Consider the following 17,803-nt stretch of genomic DNA (forward strand, 5'->3'; position numbering starts at 1 on the left):
CCTAGGCCGGGCTACATACCCAAACTGCCATCTAATGTGGTACGGTTATCCAGCAGGCCTTTCATCCTCCACCACATGTGTCGGCTGACCAAGAAAAGCTACATCTATTATGCCCTGTCCGGGCCCTGGAGGCCTATGTACGAGTTCCTCGGGTTGGAGAAAGTCGGACCAGCTATTTCTTCACCTAAGAAGGGTTCCCCTGCCTCTAAGCAGACAATTAGCAAATGGATTGTAGAAGGCTATTTCTTTGGCGTATGAGGCGCGCAGTATGCCCTTTGCCACACCTCCTGAGTGCCTGAGAATGGCTTGCCTCAACCTACCAGAAGCTAACACTGTTGTGTGCCGGCGTCCCTTTGTAGCTTCAGCATACGCCGTCTCATGACGCCATGGCGCAACACCAGTCGAGATTGGACTAGTTCCACACGAGCTTCAGACGCTGTCACGCTGGAGGCGTTCCCCAAAAGTGTTGTCTTTGACGCAACTTTTCTTTCCCTTCTCAGGAAACGAGCGTTACAGTCGTAACCCGAGATGTTTTACGATTGTAATGGAAATTTTACATTTAGATGTGTTTTTTCTACTTTTAGATGTGTTCTTTTATCTTTTAGATGTTTGCAACTTTTATTAACGTTGAAGATTTATGTACTCATAAGCATTTAAAGGAAGATGTCCATATAAGCTAAAGGACAGTATTAAAGATATAACAAAGCTGTTAGAAATGCATAAGTTAGATAAGCTTTCTGGAACAAAATGTTCTGGGTTACAGAAGACCAAGTAACAAAGGGACTATTGTGTACTTCAAGTGTGAAATGTATGTGTGCAGCTTTTGATCAAACAAGAGATAGGCAAAAAGTGTGAATTCGAACAGCAGCTAAAACAGGAAACCTTAACGAAGATGTCATTGTTCTGTCTAGACGAATTTATGTCCAACGAGAGATCTTGAACAAACACGTTTCCTTTTAAGGCAATCTTCTGGAACAGATGCAGCCTACTCATATATACCCTGTTTAGGGTATATAACTTGGCGAAAGGGACCAGCCCTTCGCCTTCTCATATAGATGCTGTCTGTGTGTGAACTGCCTTTCTTGCAAGAAATAAAAGCTTATAACTTTCGAGATCTCTAGTTGTCCTTCAATAGTTATTTAAAGTTTATTTAAAGTCGATAAAGAATTTCCACGACACGATCTATTTATATACTTTTTGAAGTGTGAAAGTGGTAGTTGCATAGCTGTCAATGGAGGGACAGAAATCTCTCAGATTTTATCAAAAAGATCTTCATTTGTGTTTCGAAGATGAACAAAAGGCATTTGGGTTTACATGACATGAGGGAGAGTTAATGATGACAGAATTTTCAGTTTTGTTTGAAATATCCCTTTAAGGCAAGCGTAACATGACCAATAAGTTGCCACCTGTTCTAGCAAGACATTACACGCAGAAGACAATATTCCTCCGTCCAGGCGAGCAACCACCAAGAAAAGGTGTTAACACCAATTCTCGCCCAGGACAACTGGAAGCTGCTAGGGACTGGAAGATGCTGGCTGATCTTGATCAACGGCTTATTTTTCCACCTGAGATTGCCACCACTAACCTACGACCAGATATTGTTTTGTGGTCTGGATCAGCACGCATTGTTCAACTGATAGAGTTAACAGTGCCATGGGAGGATGCGGTAGATGAGGCATATGAGAGGAAGAAACTGCTGTATGCTCATCTGGCCACTGAAGCAGAACAGCGAGGATGGAGAGTCCAGGTTTATCCAGTGGAAGTGGGTTGCCGAGGTTTTGTGGCACACTCTACAACCCGGTTCCTCAGAGACGTCGGATTCAGCGGCCAAGAGTTGCGTCGCACAGTAAAGAACTTATCTGAAGCAGCAGAAAGGAGCAGCAACTGGCTGTGGTTGAGACGGAAAGATTCTAGCTGGCTGTGTGCAGGCCGCCACGCTACGGTTTCGTAGAATTCTTGAAAACTTGAAGAGTCTGTTGGTTTGTTTGTATACGTTCCTGTGGATATTGGGTGAATGACGGGTGGTTGGGCAGATATTGTGTTTTGCGGTAGGTGGTATGCCATACGGAACCGTTGTCCACTGAAACTGCATATTAACGCACCAGTGGGGCTCGACAGCCTTAGTCAACGGGTTGGCGCGTATGGTCGGGTTGCGGAGAGATTGTGAGATTGTGGTTAGGTCTCAGCAGTAGGAGGGATGTAGAGGTCAGTAAGCTGGACTGAGATGAGTGGGGGACGGAGGGGGGGGGGGGGGGACTCTGTGACGCCAGAGTCACAGTCGAGCCCTCTTGAGGTGTCGTGGGCTAGTCGACGAAACACTGAGGACGGAAGGTGCCCACTTGAAGACCCTAGAGATGTCCCCTACTCGGCTCAATCCAGACGGTTGTCGTGCTGGTCCTGTAGTTGCAGCCGTCGCGTGCGCTGACGCGCCAAGTACACTGCTGCCGTTAACGCCGGACAGAAGGGGAGTCACACCACCATATGGAAAGAAGCGATGGATGGAGAAGCATAGTTTACTGTAAAGCTACGTCTTAGTTTTGCTTATCTTGGCGAAAGCCGAGTACAAATCAGCATGAAGTTTTAACATCTACTCTCGTGTAATGGAAATCATAAGGGCTCAGTGGGCAATAACAGTGTTCAATCGCTGTTTAGTAACACTTAAAGGGTTTTGTCTATAAAAAAACTGCTTCTTCTTCTTCTTCAACTTTATTTATGTCTCCCAGGTGGCAATTAGTTTTACAGCAAGGCATACACACAGACAGCTATAAAAAACATAAAATAAAATTAATAATAATATTAAAAATTACAACCCAAATTAAGGGTTGTTATTTGTAAATAAAGTTGTGCTTTCTTACAGATTATCTCAGTATTGGATAGTCCGATAATACCATACCATCCCAAAATACCATCACACTGACAAATTACTGGAGTAAAAACATGGCTTTAATAATGTCATTACATCTTAGAAAATAAACAACATGGGAAACGATCTCAGAACATACAGTATAATGTACAAATCAATGAATACAATAAAAAAATCAAATCATAAAAAAGAATATATATGATATTCTCTATGTTGTTCAATACATTTATGTTATATACAGGTAAATGTATTTCCCATGACTTGATCCAAATTTAATGTTTAAGAATAATTACATTTACTAACATTTTAAATAAAATGGCCTGGTGAAAAACTCACAGACCGACGTCTTTAAGCATCAAGAACAACAGGGACAGTTTTCAAAACAATGAATTACAGACGTAATGTACAAAATGGTAAATGGACTGCATTTATATAGCGCTTTTCACAGACCCAATGGCCACCAAAGCGCTTTACATTATGCCTCACATTCACCGACGGCGGTGTCAGCCATACGGCCGCGCCGGTGAACGTGATTTCACCAAGTACAACATGTTCCTGGATCAACTTTCCAATCAACCAATCAGATTTGAGGGACAAGTTTACAGTTTATGTCAAGTTTAGGCTTAGAACCAGGGTGAAGTACTTACACATCAGTGTCATTCACCTATCATTACCCTCTGATTTTAGGGAAAAGTTATGGGTAGGGTTGGGTTTAGGGGTAGGGATTGGGTAAGGACTACATTTTGGGACAGGAATGTTGATCCAGGATCAACAAAATATGTTGATCCAAGACCATGTTGTACAAAATCACGGTGACCACAAGGCGCCATCCAGCTCGTCGGGAGCAGCTGGGGTTAGGTGTCTTTCTCACGGACACCTCGACACTTGGGTCAGGTGGAACCGGGGATTGAACCACCAGTTCAGATTCACAGTTTGGCACTTTGTAAGACGAAGGCCTGAATGTTAAATCAGCTGCATGAGGAACTTTGGTGAAAATAGTTATTCTACCAACACAACCTTGAATGTTTTATTTTGAAACAATACAAAAAATAAAGCAACGGGCTAAAAAAATATTCACCAATATTTCTTCGTACTATATGAATATTAAGAGGTTAAGACGACATAAATTCAAGGAAAACCCAAAAGAAACATCAACAGAGAAACAAAAGAGTCGTAAAAATACAGAAACCCACTTAAATATGAGACGAGGGGCTTTGAAACTCAGACATCAATACAGTAATGGCCTTTCAGAACACATGACCAGCAGTGAAAGCACACTATACAGCACATCAACGCCTCATGCATCATCAGGACACTGGACTGAACGCCCACAACAGTGGTGTGTGTCGGCTGGTTCCTCCAGCGTTAGATTTATTAAAGCCCTTTTATTCTATCAAATCTAATATTCAAAATATGAGGATAAACTTTTGTTGTTGCAACACTTTGGTAAATCTTAATCAAAAACATGACTTAGAGTGTCAATTCCGACTTTTCATCTAAATATGAATATTTTTATGTCATAATTATGATGTACTAGAAGATCATGAATCTTTTGTAATGATTGTGCTTCCGTGGCTGAGGAATGAATCAGTGTCTGCTGAACTCAGATTCTCGGGTCTCTGGGTTTATTGGGCGGAACGCTAGGAGGTCTGTCGCGGCTGTCGTAGCGCTCGGAGTAGCGGTCGCTGTCGTAGTGGTCATCGTCACGACCTCGCCGGTCATCATCACGACCTCGCCGGTCATCATCACGACCTCGCCGGTCATCGTCCCGACCTCGCCGGTCATCGTAGCGGTCGCGGTCACGGTCACGGTCACGGCGGTCATCGTAGCGATCATCTCGATCGTAGCGCTCGCGCCGGTCGCCGTGGTCGTCTCGTCGGTCGGTGTAGTCGCTGCGCCGGTCGTAGCTCCTCTCGCTACGGTTGTCCTGCGGATCAAGTCTGTCGGCGCTTTTCACGCGGCGTTCTTCCTCGTACCTGACGGGTTCTTCCGGACCGTCTTCTTTCTCCTCAGGGTCGTTGTCTGTGAACTCTCCTCCTTCAGGAGTCCTGCCAAACACAGAGGAATAAAGGTTAGCATCCGCGCGGCGCTGGATGAGATGTTGGTGTTCTGCTGCCGTACCCCATGGCGTATTCCTCAGGCTTCTCCTTCCTCCGACAGCAATAGCAGCAGATGCAGATGATCCCGATGACAACCGCTACGGCCACAACGGCTCCGACGATCCCGCCGACCGACGCCATGCTCATGGACGCTAGCCGGGGTTAAGACACACAGAGAACAGCTGGTTTAGTTAGTCAGGACTATAGTCACGGCTGATCAGGCCTTCGGGAAAAGCTGCTGTTCTTACGTGGCATGACGGCCAGGGTCAGATTACACGTTGCAGATCTGATTTCATTGGTGGACGTGCAGGTGTAGAAACCGGATGTTTCTTTGGTAATATTGAAGAGCGACAAAACTCCGTTTACTAAGGAGAGACGACACACACACATATGTGATGCAGGAAAACTGGGTTTAAAGGGATAGTTTTACTCACAATTTACTCTCCCTCAAGTCATCCTAGGTGTATATGACATTCTTCTGTCAGACGAATACAATCAGAGTATATTAAAAAATGTCCTGGCTCTTCCCAGCTTTATAATGGCAGTGAATGGGCACTATTTTTATGAAGTCCATCAAAGTGCATCTATCCATCATAAAAGTGCATCTATCCATCATAAAAGTGCATCTATCCATCATAAAAGTGCATCTATCCATCATAAAAGTGCATCTGTCCATCATAAAAGTGCATCTGTCCATCATAAAGTGCTCCACAGACTCTGGGGGGTCTGCAATGTGTTGGTGTAGGAAAAATATCTATATTTATAACTTTATCGACTAAAATAACTAGCTTCCGGCAGACGGCCGGTTTTATGGTGAAAGAGTGACACTTGACCCGACGCACGGAAGCACAGAGGAAAGAGCAAAATAAAACACCAGTCACGAATTAGAAGTCTAAAACGAGAATATTTAAAGAGAAATGTGGGAGGAGCTTGAGTTTGTTGCCCAGCGCTGTTAGTTTGACTTAAAAAAATGGTGCCCATTCACTGGCATTATAAAGCTGGGAAGACTTGAAGGACATTTTTTTTATATAACTCCGATTGTGTTCGTCAGAAAGAAGAATGTCATATACACCTAGGATGACTTGAGGGGGAGTAATTTTTGAGTGAACTATCCCTTTAACATGTATTTGAGCTCACACACACACACACACACGTACGGTCCGTGGTCTTGGCCGGGTTGGGGCGAGGTCTGTTGGTGGTGTCGTAGCTCTGCCACCTGTAGGCCGGCGTCGGCGTCCCCTCCTCCGAGCGGCAGCTCAGTTTGATGTCCTGAGCGTATTCCAGCGTCCCTTCGATGTTGCAGATGGGCGTCGAGGGAGCCACTGCAACACGGTGAAGTTATTCACACGGGTCAACATTCAACATTCAAGATGCTTTATTGTCACTGTACACATCTCTCTCTCTCTCTCGGTAATACTGTTGAAGTGTTCGTGTTGCTAGAATGATTGATTTGTAGATGGTAATGGATTATAAGATAATAAACAGGTGATTTTAAAACGCTTGTTTATGTGTGAAAAGTGACGCAACTGTACATCATCCCATAAATGTCGATATTGTTTTAACTTATTTGTTTGTTCAAATCAATTTTCGTGTCTAACTATTTTTTATGTGGCAATAGTCATGTCCTGATCACTCCATCGGAATTTGTTTTTGTGATAACAACCGGCAGGATGGACATTATGCCTCGGTTATTTGAAGACATTTGACATTTCTGTCGCATGACATCTTCAAATGAGGAAATTGATTGAAATTCTCAAAATATTCATCTGAAGTGTCCAGCAGATCTGTGTGTGTGTGTGTGTGTGTGTCTTACCCAAGACTATGAGTTTGGTCGTGGCAGACACACCGTCCTCGTCATTACTCAAATTCTCAACTCCACACTCGTAAACGCGCGTGTCTGCGCTAGTGACCTTCAGGAGCTGCAGATCTGCTTTTCCGGTCGGGAAATCTTGTAATAGATTCGCCCGGCCTTTATATTTCGTCTGCACTTTAGTTGAAGTGAGGATTTTGATCTGTGAAAAAAAAACGTACAAGCGCACAACATGAACACATGGTCATGAGCTGTGGGATCAGTGCTGGTGGAGCGGGTGCTGGTGTTCAGTACCGTGGGTTCTGTCGGCACATCTGGAGCTGCGTTCCATGTGATCTGGACGTTATCACCCGTCTTCTGCGGTGTGAATCTGCAGGGGATCGTCACATCATCACCTCTCGCAATCTTATATTCTTTAGCTGGTATATTCACAGTCATGGCCGAAGAAGCGACCTGCACTCCTGTGAAACACACACACACACACACACACACACTTGAGGAACTATACCCTTTAGGCGCCAGAGGTTTTTTCCTAAAACGTTCGATTTTGACATCATAATTTCTAAAGGCTATATCTTAAAAGTGATAAAAGATAGATACTTTCTGTAAATTAGAGAAATATTAAGGAAGACCCAAAGTTTATGTAGGGATTACATTTTCCCATCTAATTTGCATATTATGACGTCATATGGTGGTCATATCTTGTATTATAGAATTTTCATGAAAAGTCACATGTTTAAATGATAAAATGCAGCACTTCTTTTCCCCCAAAATGTCCGTCACCTTCTGTATGCTATATTGCACAATACTGAATGCTCAGGTATATAGTAAGTAGTAAACAAACTGTGTAAATCATTACTAATAAATGGTAGAAACAAACCGAATGCATGTAGTGGTTGCCTTTTGCTGTAGAGATTTTCCATTTACTAAATACAGTAGGCACTCTGATTCCATGTATGGGGCAAATATATTTTATTCATTTGACATACAAACACAAGTAGACACGACCTGTTTAGTTCAAACGCTCACTCGCACAGATCATGAGTGAGATGATACGAGCAGCGCGGCCAGATCTGCCTCGCGCGCGCGCCGAGTGTGCACAGCTCGGACTACTGTCATTGTCATTGCGACTCCTCACCCTGCCTCCACATTGTCTCCTAACTCTCCTATGAATACTTCGACCTCGTCTAACATACCCAGTGGCATTAGACAAAGTCTCCACCACAATACTGTCGCCGCGATTGCGGAGAGGATCTGATAACATGCCTCACTCACACACTAGCTCCGCTTTTGATCGCACTGATTCAATGCGCTCTAATTCGAACATTTTGTATAGAAACATGACGTTTTTTTGATTTGGGGATGAAGTATGACATGTCTGCCATCCAGTGGAAGGGAGGACGAACGAAATTTGACACCCAATTTGACAAAATCGGCCGTTTTATTCAGAGCCGCATCTCGTCGAGTAAACTCGACCGTGGCGCCTAGAGGGCACTGCACAACATCAGACTCTCACACCTCTATATTAGACAAACTATTACATATAACACACACACACACACACTACCGTTCTCAATGCTGAAAACTGTTTTTACTTCCTCATATTTTTTGTGGAAACTGTAATACATTACCATTCAAAAGTTTGTGGTCATTAATTTTTGGTAATACTTTTATTCATCAAGGATGCATTGCATTGTCACAAAAGTGACAGTAAAGACATTTATAAATTATGTTAAAAAAGTTTTTTTTTAAATAAATACTGTTCTTCTGAACTTTCTATTCATCAAAGAATTCTGAACAATAACATGTATGACGGTTCAACAAAAATCTGAAGCAGCAAAACAGATAATAATCATAAATGTGTCTTGAGCATCAGATCCTCATATTAGAGTGATTTCTGAAGGATCATGTGACACTGAAGACTGGAGTAATGATGCTGAACATTCAGCTTTGATCACAGAAATAAATTACACTATACTATATATTCACATAGAGAACAGATGATTTACATTATAATAATATTTCACTGTTTTTACTGTATTTTTCATCAAATAAACACAGCTTTGGTGAGCAGAAGAGACTCTTTCAGAAACATAAAACATCTTCACTACTCCAAACCCGTTGACCGGTAACACCAACGGCCCGAGGCTGGACACACATATCTGTAAAGTTATGACGAAAATGTATGTAAGTTAATTAAATGTTTTACTGCTCAAATGTTTCTTCACATATCACGAGACTTAAAGGAGTTCTTATGTTCATGTTAGTGTTATCTTTGTCTCAGATGTTTCTCCTCAATATCCAGAGAATAAATCAGACACAAATGAGCCAGAAGCTGACGAGCAGAACGAGTATAAGACTAATGTGGACAGTTTGAGATATTTTTGAGATCTCCTCTGGAATATTAATGGAGTCTTTTACTCGATGAAACACCTGAGAAACAGGACTTCAGCTAAACTCTGTAGAGCTCGTGTGTGTGTGTGTGTGTGTGTGTGTGTTTCCGTGTGAAGCTCGTCTGGGCGTTGGCTCAGAGGAAAGAGTTGCTGTTCTGTGGAACGGCCTACAGATAAATCACTTGATCACGTTGAATAACGACTGCCTGAACTTTATTCTGGAAGAGATTGTTTGATTAATGATGAGCTTGTATTATGATATTGCATTCAGAAGCACATGAAGAGTAACCAACCGAACACAGCTCAACCTGAAATGAGTGACTCTTCATGCTTATGTAATTTGTTGAGTCTGCAGCTCTACTGGACAAGAACCTGAACCGCCTGATTCTCGAGGATCCGAACTGATGAGTAAATACATACACAGATTGACACAAGCTAAAGCTCACTCACCGCCGATCAGCAGGATAACTCCCAGCATCCCCAGTGTGGCCGCCATCGCTCGAGTGTGTGTGTCACAGGTGTGGAGGAACTGGAGATGTTGAACACACTGAAACTCAGGACAGTGAAGTCCCGCCCCGCGCGAGTCTCGGCTTGCCTGATGCCTTTATATGTGTGTGTCTCACAGTTTCATGCTAGAAAAGCCACACAGACCACAGTGCTGTGTCTCCGAGATCTACTTTAGAGGAAGAAAACTAGTCCAAATTAATACAAATCAATAAAGTAATGACTTTTGTTGAGTGGAATCAATGTTAGATGTTGTTTGTGAACTCTTGGAAACTCATTTCTCGCCGTTTTACTGAAAAACACACTGATTTGCATCAGATCCAGAGAAACTGGTTTGACAAGAAGAATATGATGAGGGAGTGGCAACACACACACACACACACACACACACACAACCACAGGCCGATGGTTTGATCATGTGATAGTAAATGGTGACCAATCCACCAGTCAGGACTCATGAGCATGTTTGAATTATTGGACCAATCAACACTGTGCAGCTGATTTGCATTATTCATTGGCAACTCAACGGCTTCCTCTGGTGGCTGAAGGTCAGAATCACATTTACATGTGCAGTCACCAATCTATAAGAATAACATGACCCTTTATGTTACCCGAGTACAATATTAGATAGTTGCAATTTAGAAAAAAGTATAGAAAATAATGTCATGAATAGTTAGGGTCCTCTTTTATTCCAGCTTTATTTCCAGATTATTCACTCACACATCCTCTTAACTTGGAATAAAACAAGCGAATGTGACACACACACTCACACACACACACACTCTCACACACTCTCACACACACACACACACACACACACACACACACACACACACACACACACACACACACACACACACACACACACACACACACACACACACACCTATGGGAAGGGCATCCGTAAAAGCTTCTTGGGCAGCATAAGGCAATGACTGCAATTCCCCGGGTTCTCCAAGGCTTCTTGAGCTTGTTTGAGGCCCGAGGCAGACCACGCAGAACGAGTGAAGGTCCTTAGCGGCGATGAGCGCACACGCGCGGCCGGACAGGCCCGTGATAGGCTGATCCCCGGAGAAGTGGCAGATTTAGACAGCGACATGGCAGCCGTGGAAGGAGGAGTGGGTGAGAACGGCGAGAGTGCGGGCGGCTCCGGATGCAGATCACAGCTGATCACGTCTGGCGGAGGCTGATCAGGCCATGTGTCCTCCTGAAGACACACAAGTGAGCAGCGTAGATACAACCGAACTGTGTAAGTGCAGAGATCGCGAGAAGCGAAACTCAACTGAAGAATAGCAGCGCTTGCAGGCGGGGCGGCAGTGGCTCAGTGGTTCATGTGGGTTGTCTACAAACCGGAAGGTTGGTGGTTCAATCCCCGGTTCCACCTGACCAAGTGTCGAGGTGTCCATGAGCACCCGACGAGGTACCCGACGAGCGGGATGGCGCCTTGCATGGCTGACACCGCTGTCGGTGTATGAGTGAGTGAGTGAATGGGTGAATGTGAGGCAAATGTAAAGCGCTTTGGTGGCCATTGGGTCTGTGAAAGCGCTATATAAATGCAGTCCATGCAGTCCATTTGCAGGCGTTGTATGCCCCTAGGTAAGGTTTTGAATGTCCCGTTCACCTGGCATTGGCTGCACGCTTCTGTCTGTCCAGCCAGACTTGGTGCAATTGGATGCTTCTGCAGAGGTCAGGTACGGATGCCCTTCCCACAGGTGGATCTCTCCACTGATGTTTCAGAGAACCGGGGTTACGATAGTGACCTATTGATGTGGAAGCACGAGTCCTTCAGATCGACTGCCGCGAACCGGTCTTGGGGAACCAAAGAATGCGTTTCTGCATCAGCATTTTGAACGAGATCAAAACTTGCCGATCCGAGATTGGCTGAAACCCCCGCCACTCTCGGGTGCGATGAAGTAAGAGCTGTAAACCCCATCGTCCCCTCGCTAGAGGAACAGGCTCTACTGTGTGTTTGCCGGCCGAGCTCAAGTCACGTCTCCTTCATCTATACAGCGCTTTAACAATATTTCACAGCAGCTTTACAGTGATAACAGGAGATTACAGTAACAGAGATTTGTTCAACTCTAGAATAAAGTTATTGTCCAGTTAAAGTTAGTTTTGATTGATTCACTTCCGTTGTAAAGATCATTAGTGATTACCTTAGCGGCCGCTAACACGACACCGCTCTACTGAACACAGAAACTGTAATGTGTTCCGGCCGTTCATTCGCACATCAGTGTTTGGAGCTCCAGAACACACACTTTAAAACAGGATCAAGTGTTGAAAAGCGTGATCATCTCCGCATAAACTTCAAAAACGCTAATCTGTGAAGCGCTGGCGGCGTGCACATGCGCATCCCGTGTTTAGTCTGTAGATATGTGTGTTTGGATATATATGTGCGCAGGCGTGTGTCTTTCTCTACAAAGTGACCTCAACTAATTACTTACTGGCCTTGAAATTTCATAATACAGAATTATTTGTCACTTCCGCGTATCCATGCGAACCGGAATCATTTTGACAGCGTTTTATCAGAGCTGAAGAGAAGGAGATCTCCACAGGGAGACACAGGGACCCTTCAGGCCTGCGGGACAGGGATCCGGCTCGGGCCGCCACATGAAGACGGGATTACCTCATCCAGAAACTTGTACTTTAACTGAGCTTGCTCTTTTAGGGAGATCTGCAGTTTGGAGGATTTCTCTGCACTGTCCCACTGAATGCTTCTCTTCGTTCGAACGAGCAGAAAAGGCGCATGAGGAGCGATCGGGGAGGTGGACGCGGCTCCGGTGGAGAATCCCCGGTGATCCTCGAGGCTCGGCTGTCCTGTCAGGTGCGGTGTTCAGAAGCGCACAACGCGCCGGGAGTACACACACAACAGACTATATCAATAAATCCACAATGGACAATCATAGACAATAACGGACAAATGAACAGGGAAACTCTTAGGGCTCATTTACACAGAGAACGCAATCAAACAAGAAACAGATCAAGTGCCTGGAATTAGGAACTATGGAAACTAATTAAACAGGGAAACTAACTAGGGAACTAAGGAGAATGGGAACAGAGTCGAACAGAGTGAAAACAAAACTTAAACATAACATGCAGATTACAGATAGTGGTGGTGTTATGGTTCATGTTTATTAATAGCCATGAACTGCATTGATTCCAATGTCATGATCAACATGACATAAAAAGACAATTTGTTTTTAAATGTCTCTTGAATTAGGCCGGTGTTATGCTCTCAGCTGACAATAACTCACCTCAGCAAAAGCAAACTGTATTTAATGTTTAATGTCTCCTGGGTGGCGTATGTTCCTGGTTTATGAGGACGAGAGCAGCACAATGACAGATGCCTTTGTGCTGACGTTTGATTGGATAAGATCTTTGGCATCGGCAACAAACCTTACTTTTAAAAGTCTACGTATGCTTATGTTCTAATGATTATATTGTGGTCAGTTGCAGTTCTTCATGGAACTGGCCTGAGACCCATGTCTGGATCTCGTACATATGAGATATAGATCTACATATAAATATAACACACTGTGTAACTGGCGTCTGTATCTCATTCATTATGACGGAGATCTGAGCGCATGTGCGTTTCATCAGATCCCTCTATACACATTCACCCGGCATCATTTCTACACTCGCCGCGCCTCGATGGATCTAATGAGCCTGTGTGAGTCTGAGGCACGAGCGCTGATTGGCTGATTGCTGATAATGGAGTCTGTGATGAGTGTGTGTGTGTGAGACTCTCGCATCTCTGCCGATGAAGCGGTTCATGTCTGCGTCGCAGTGAATGTCCTTCATTAAGGAGATCTCGAGTAACGAGGAGGAATGAGCCGAAGCTTCGGAACGAGAGGCCAGAGGAATGCCACTTCTTCCATTATCATCTTCCTTTCTTTTCTTGCATCTCTTACATTACGTCCCAAGGTTATTATTGCAAACTACAATGAAGACAAAAGCTACATTTTAGAAAATCAAAATAACATTTCTGAAAATAAATAAATAAATAAATAATTGTAAATGATCGCCGTCATGTCCTCAGATGTTTAAATTCACCATCAATGTAACATATACATGACTTACCAACTAAACTAAACTACACTGGAGTGAGAAATATACAACTAAATAGAAATAAAAATGAAATGTAAAACTATTATAAGTTCGCTCTGTCCTGATTTCAGAGGAACTGAATGGATATTTGCTACGAGACTTCCACGAACATGAGTCTGTTTCCAGCATATCTCCAGCATGCCGCATCATCAGACCCGATCTCGCTTCGACTGCCGCTTGTGCCGTGATCTGATGTACATTAATGGGACATGATGTGTGTCCTCATCTGTGTGTGACGAGCCTTCGTTTTCCGCACGGAGCTGGGAGTGAGTTTAGGAGGCTTTAGCTCGTGAATATCAATGTTTGATGTTGTTGCTTGAGCTGCACAGAGCCTACAGTCACGTGATCGAGTTAATATTGAGCAGGCCCTGATTTTATTGCTCCGTGTGTCTGTGAAAGATCTCGATCAAAGCCGCTTGAAGGCCAGCCTGAGACCTTTAGCCAGACGAGCGTAGCGGCTAATGCTAACGCTGGTAGCAGGGAAGGAGACCAGAGCCGTTTCTGTTCATGGATGTCCGGAGAAGAGGCTTCACAACACTGAAGACCCGCTTTAGTGAGGAAACACCTGATCATTTAAGCAATAAGTGTTCGCTAATCTTCAACATGTTTTACACGAATCAATACTTTTGTTTGGAACGATATCTAGATTTGTTATGATAAAAAGGTTATTTATAAGAGAAGGCTGAGTAGGGAATGTCACGGATAACTTTAAATAAATATTTTTATCAGTTTATGCCGAATGTTAGTCACCCCTTTATCTCTCTACTTAACCTTCAGTCACTCACATCCGCCATGTTTGTAGTTTTGTAACACTTTTTATTGGTCTTTGTAGTTCTCAAGCGAATCGCCCTCCAAAGTGCAATGGATTGTGGGTAATGTTAGCATGGACCCACACGTCTCTTTTCAACGAACCATGCTTTGTTGCGACCCTGACTGTAATCTCACACAGCTCTGGGATCAGCGGCTCGTCCGCGCGCTAACCCTCTAAAGGCCATTCTTCTTGTGTTTTTCAGAGAAAGAGGTTTATTTGCTAGTTCATGTCTCAGAGAGAGAGAGAGAGAGGGATTGAGTGAGGGATGTACATCAGACTTTAATCATCCCACAGCGTAACTGTTCATTTAGAAACATTATAATGTGTTTTACAGCAGGTGTCACTCTTGTAAAGTGTTTCCGAATCTATATCATCTTATTAATGTGTAGATCTTCTATAGCCGGAAGCAGATTAATACGTCAACTGTAATTTTTTTCATTCACAGACTAAAATAATTGTTTTGTTTTTGCTCATTTCAGTCAATTATATTTCTTTCTTTTTTATCATTTGAGGTAATTATCTTTTCATTTCAGAAATTGTTCCTTTTAGATATTGTTTTTTATCATTAATAAATGACCAATCAAATGCAATCGTCTGTTTTCCTGCACATTTTCTACATTGCAATAAATCACTGGTTTGAAAGGCACTAATGGATGAAGAAAGATGTTAATATTGCAGTGTTGGTGTTTTCAGGGTTATGTTCAAACATGTCTCATCATAAACATCCTAAAACGAGGTTCATTAATGTGGTTTATAGCAACTCGACTCGCGCACACACACACACACACACACACACACACACACACACACACACACACACACACACACACACACACACACACACACAGGCTCGCTCAGACATTAAATGACATTTTGAATTTATTTGTGAATAACTTCTATGTTGTCAGTGCTCAAGTAAACTGTGACATATTATACACAATAATTCTTCATACAATGACTACCAGAAAAAAATTTGGACCAAATAATATTCAATATTCTTTTATGATGGACAGATGCACTTTTATGATGGACAGATGCACTTGTATGATAGATAGATGCACTTTTATGATGGACAGATGCACTTTTATGATGGATAGATGCACTTTTATGATGGATAGATGCACTTTTATGATGGACAGATGCACTTTTATGATGGACAGATGCACTTTTATGATGGACAGATGCACTTTTATGATGGACAGATGCACTTTTATGATGGACAGATGCACTTTTATGATGGACAGATGCACTTTTATGATGGATAGATGCACTTTTATGATGGACAGATGCACTTTTATGATGGATAGATGCACTTTTATGATGGATAGATGCACTTTTATGATGGACAGATGCACTTTTATGATGGACAGATGCACTTTTATGATGGACAGATGCACTTTTATGATGGACAGATGCACTTTTATGATGGACAGATGCACTTTTATGATGGACAGATGCACTTTTATGATGGACAGATGCACTTTTATGATGGACAGATGCACTTTTATGATGGACAGATGCACTTTTATGATGGACAGATGCACTTTTATGATGGACAGATGCACTTTTATGATGGACAGATGCACTTTTATGATGGACAGATGCACTTTTATGATGGACAGATGCACTTTTATGATGGATAGATGCACTTTTATGATGGACAGATGCACTTTTATGATGGATAGATGCACTTTTATGATGGATAGATGCACTTTTATGATGGACAGATGCACTTTTATGATGGACAGATGCACTTTTATGATGGACAGATGCACTTTTATGATGGATAGATGCACTTTTATGATGGACAGATGCACTTTTATGATGGACAGATGCACTTTTATGATGGATAGATGCACTTTTATGATGGACAGATGCACTTTTATGATGGACAGATGCACTTTTATCATGGATAGATGCACTTTTATGATGGATAGATGCACTTTTATGATGGATAGATGCACTTTTATGATGGATAGATGCACTTTTATGATGACAGATGCACTTTTATGATGGACAGATGCACTTTTATGATGGATAGATGCACTTTTATGATGGACAGATGCACTTTTATGATGGATAGATGCACTTTTATGATGGACAGATGCACTTTTATGATGGACAGATGCACTTTTATGATGGATAGATGCACTTTTATGATGGACAGATGCACTTTTATGATGGACACATGCACTTTTATGATGGACAGATGGACTTTTATGATGGATAGATGCACTTTTATGATGGACAGATGGACTTTTTTGATAGATAGATGCACTTTTATGATGGATAGATCCACTTTTATGATGGACAGATGCACTTTTATGATGGATAGATGCACTTTTATGATGGATAGATCCACTTTTATGATGGATAGATGCACTTTTATGATGGACAGATGGACTTTTATGATGGATAGATGCACTTTTATGATGGACAGATGCACTTTTATGATGGACAGATGCACTTTTATGATGGACAGATGGACTTTTATGATAGATAGATGCACTTTTATGATGGATAGATCCACTTTTATGATGGACAGATGGACTTTTATGATGGAAAGATGCACTTTTATGATGGATAGATGCACTTTTATGATGGACAGATGCACTTTTATGATGGACAGATGCACTTTTATGATGGATAGATGCACTTTTATGATGGACAGATGCACTTTTATGATGGATAGATGCACTTTTATGATGGATAGATGCACTTTTATGATGGACAGATGCACTTTTATGATGGACAGATGCACTTTTATGATGGACAGATGCACTTTTATGATGGATAGATGCACTTGTATGATAGATAGATGCACTTTTATGATGGATAGATGCACTTTTATGATGGACAGATGCACTTTTATGATGGATAGATGCACTTTTATGATGGACAGATGCACTTTTATGGACTTCAAAACAGAAACGGCCATTCACTGCGATTATAAAGCTTGGAAGAGCCAGGACATTTTTTAATATAACTCTGATTGTGTTCGTCTGAAAGAAGAGTGTCATATACACCTAGGATGACATTAGGGCGAGTAAATCATGGGCTAATTTTTCTTTTAAAGTGAACTACTCCTACAATATCTTCAGTAATTCTACTTCTCCAGTAAATGCATCTTGATTTAAGAGTGTTGGATGTGTGTGCTGGAACCGAGACCGTGAGGAAGAGCACGACTGACGGGTTGAAGGATGTGTTTCACACTGA

At 42.5% G+C, this 17,803-nt stretch overlaps 1 protein-coding gene across 1 annotated transcript; it reads right to left on the reverse strand.

The window, feature by feature from the left end:
• Window positions 1-3,928: 3,928 nt before the first annotated feature.
• Window positions 3,929-9,716, reverse strand: gpa33a (glycoprotein A33 (transmembrane), paralog a). Its single transcript, XM_056264828.1, has 8 exons — window positions 9,616-9,716; window positions 7,067-7,233; window positions 6,776-6,974; window positions 6,120-6,284; window positions 5,211-5,327; window positions 4,985-5,114; window positions 4,616-4,911; window positions 3,929-4,573 (listed from the first exon to the last, which is right to left on the reverse strand). Exons 1-8 carry the CDS (start codon window positions 9,659-9,661, stop codon window positions 4,467-4,469), a joined length of 1,227 nt encoding a protein of 408 aa, XP_056120803.1. The 5' UTR covers window positions 9,662-9,716; the 3' UTR covers window positions 3,929-4,466.
• Between the last annotated feature and the right edge of the window lie 8,087 nt (window positions 9,717-17,803).

The sequence above is a fragment of the Rhinichthys klamathensis genome, unplaced genomic scaffold, assembly GCF_029890125.1.
Source record: "Rhinichthys klamathensis goyatoka isolate OS25496 unplaced genomic scaffold, OSU_Roscu_1.1 h1tg000224l_1, whole genome shotgun sequence".
Taxonomy (NCBI): Eukaryota; Metazoa; Chordata; class Actinopteri; order Cypriniformes; family Leuciscidae; genus Rhinichthys; species Rhinichthys klamathensis.

Bases quoted from the DNA above. Each gene is read 5' to 3' on its own strand.
- gpa33a (XM_056264828.1), bottom strand. From the start codon at position 9,661: ATGGCGGCCACACTGGGGATGCTGGGAGTTATCCTGCTGATCGGCG. The intron at 5,328-6,119 runs GTACGTGTGTGT...GTCTCTCCTTAG, and splicing joins CCCGGCCAAGACCACGGACC to TAAACGGAGTTTTGTCGCTC. The intron at 5,115-5,210 runs GTAAGAACAGCA...AACCCCGGCTAG, and splicing joins GACCCTGGCCGTCATGCCAC to CGTCCATGAGCATGGCGTCG.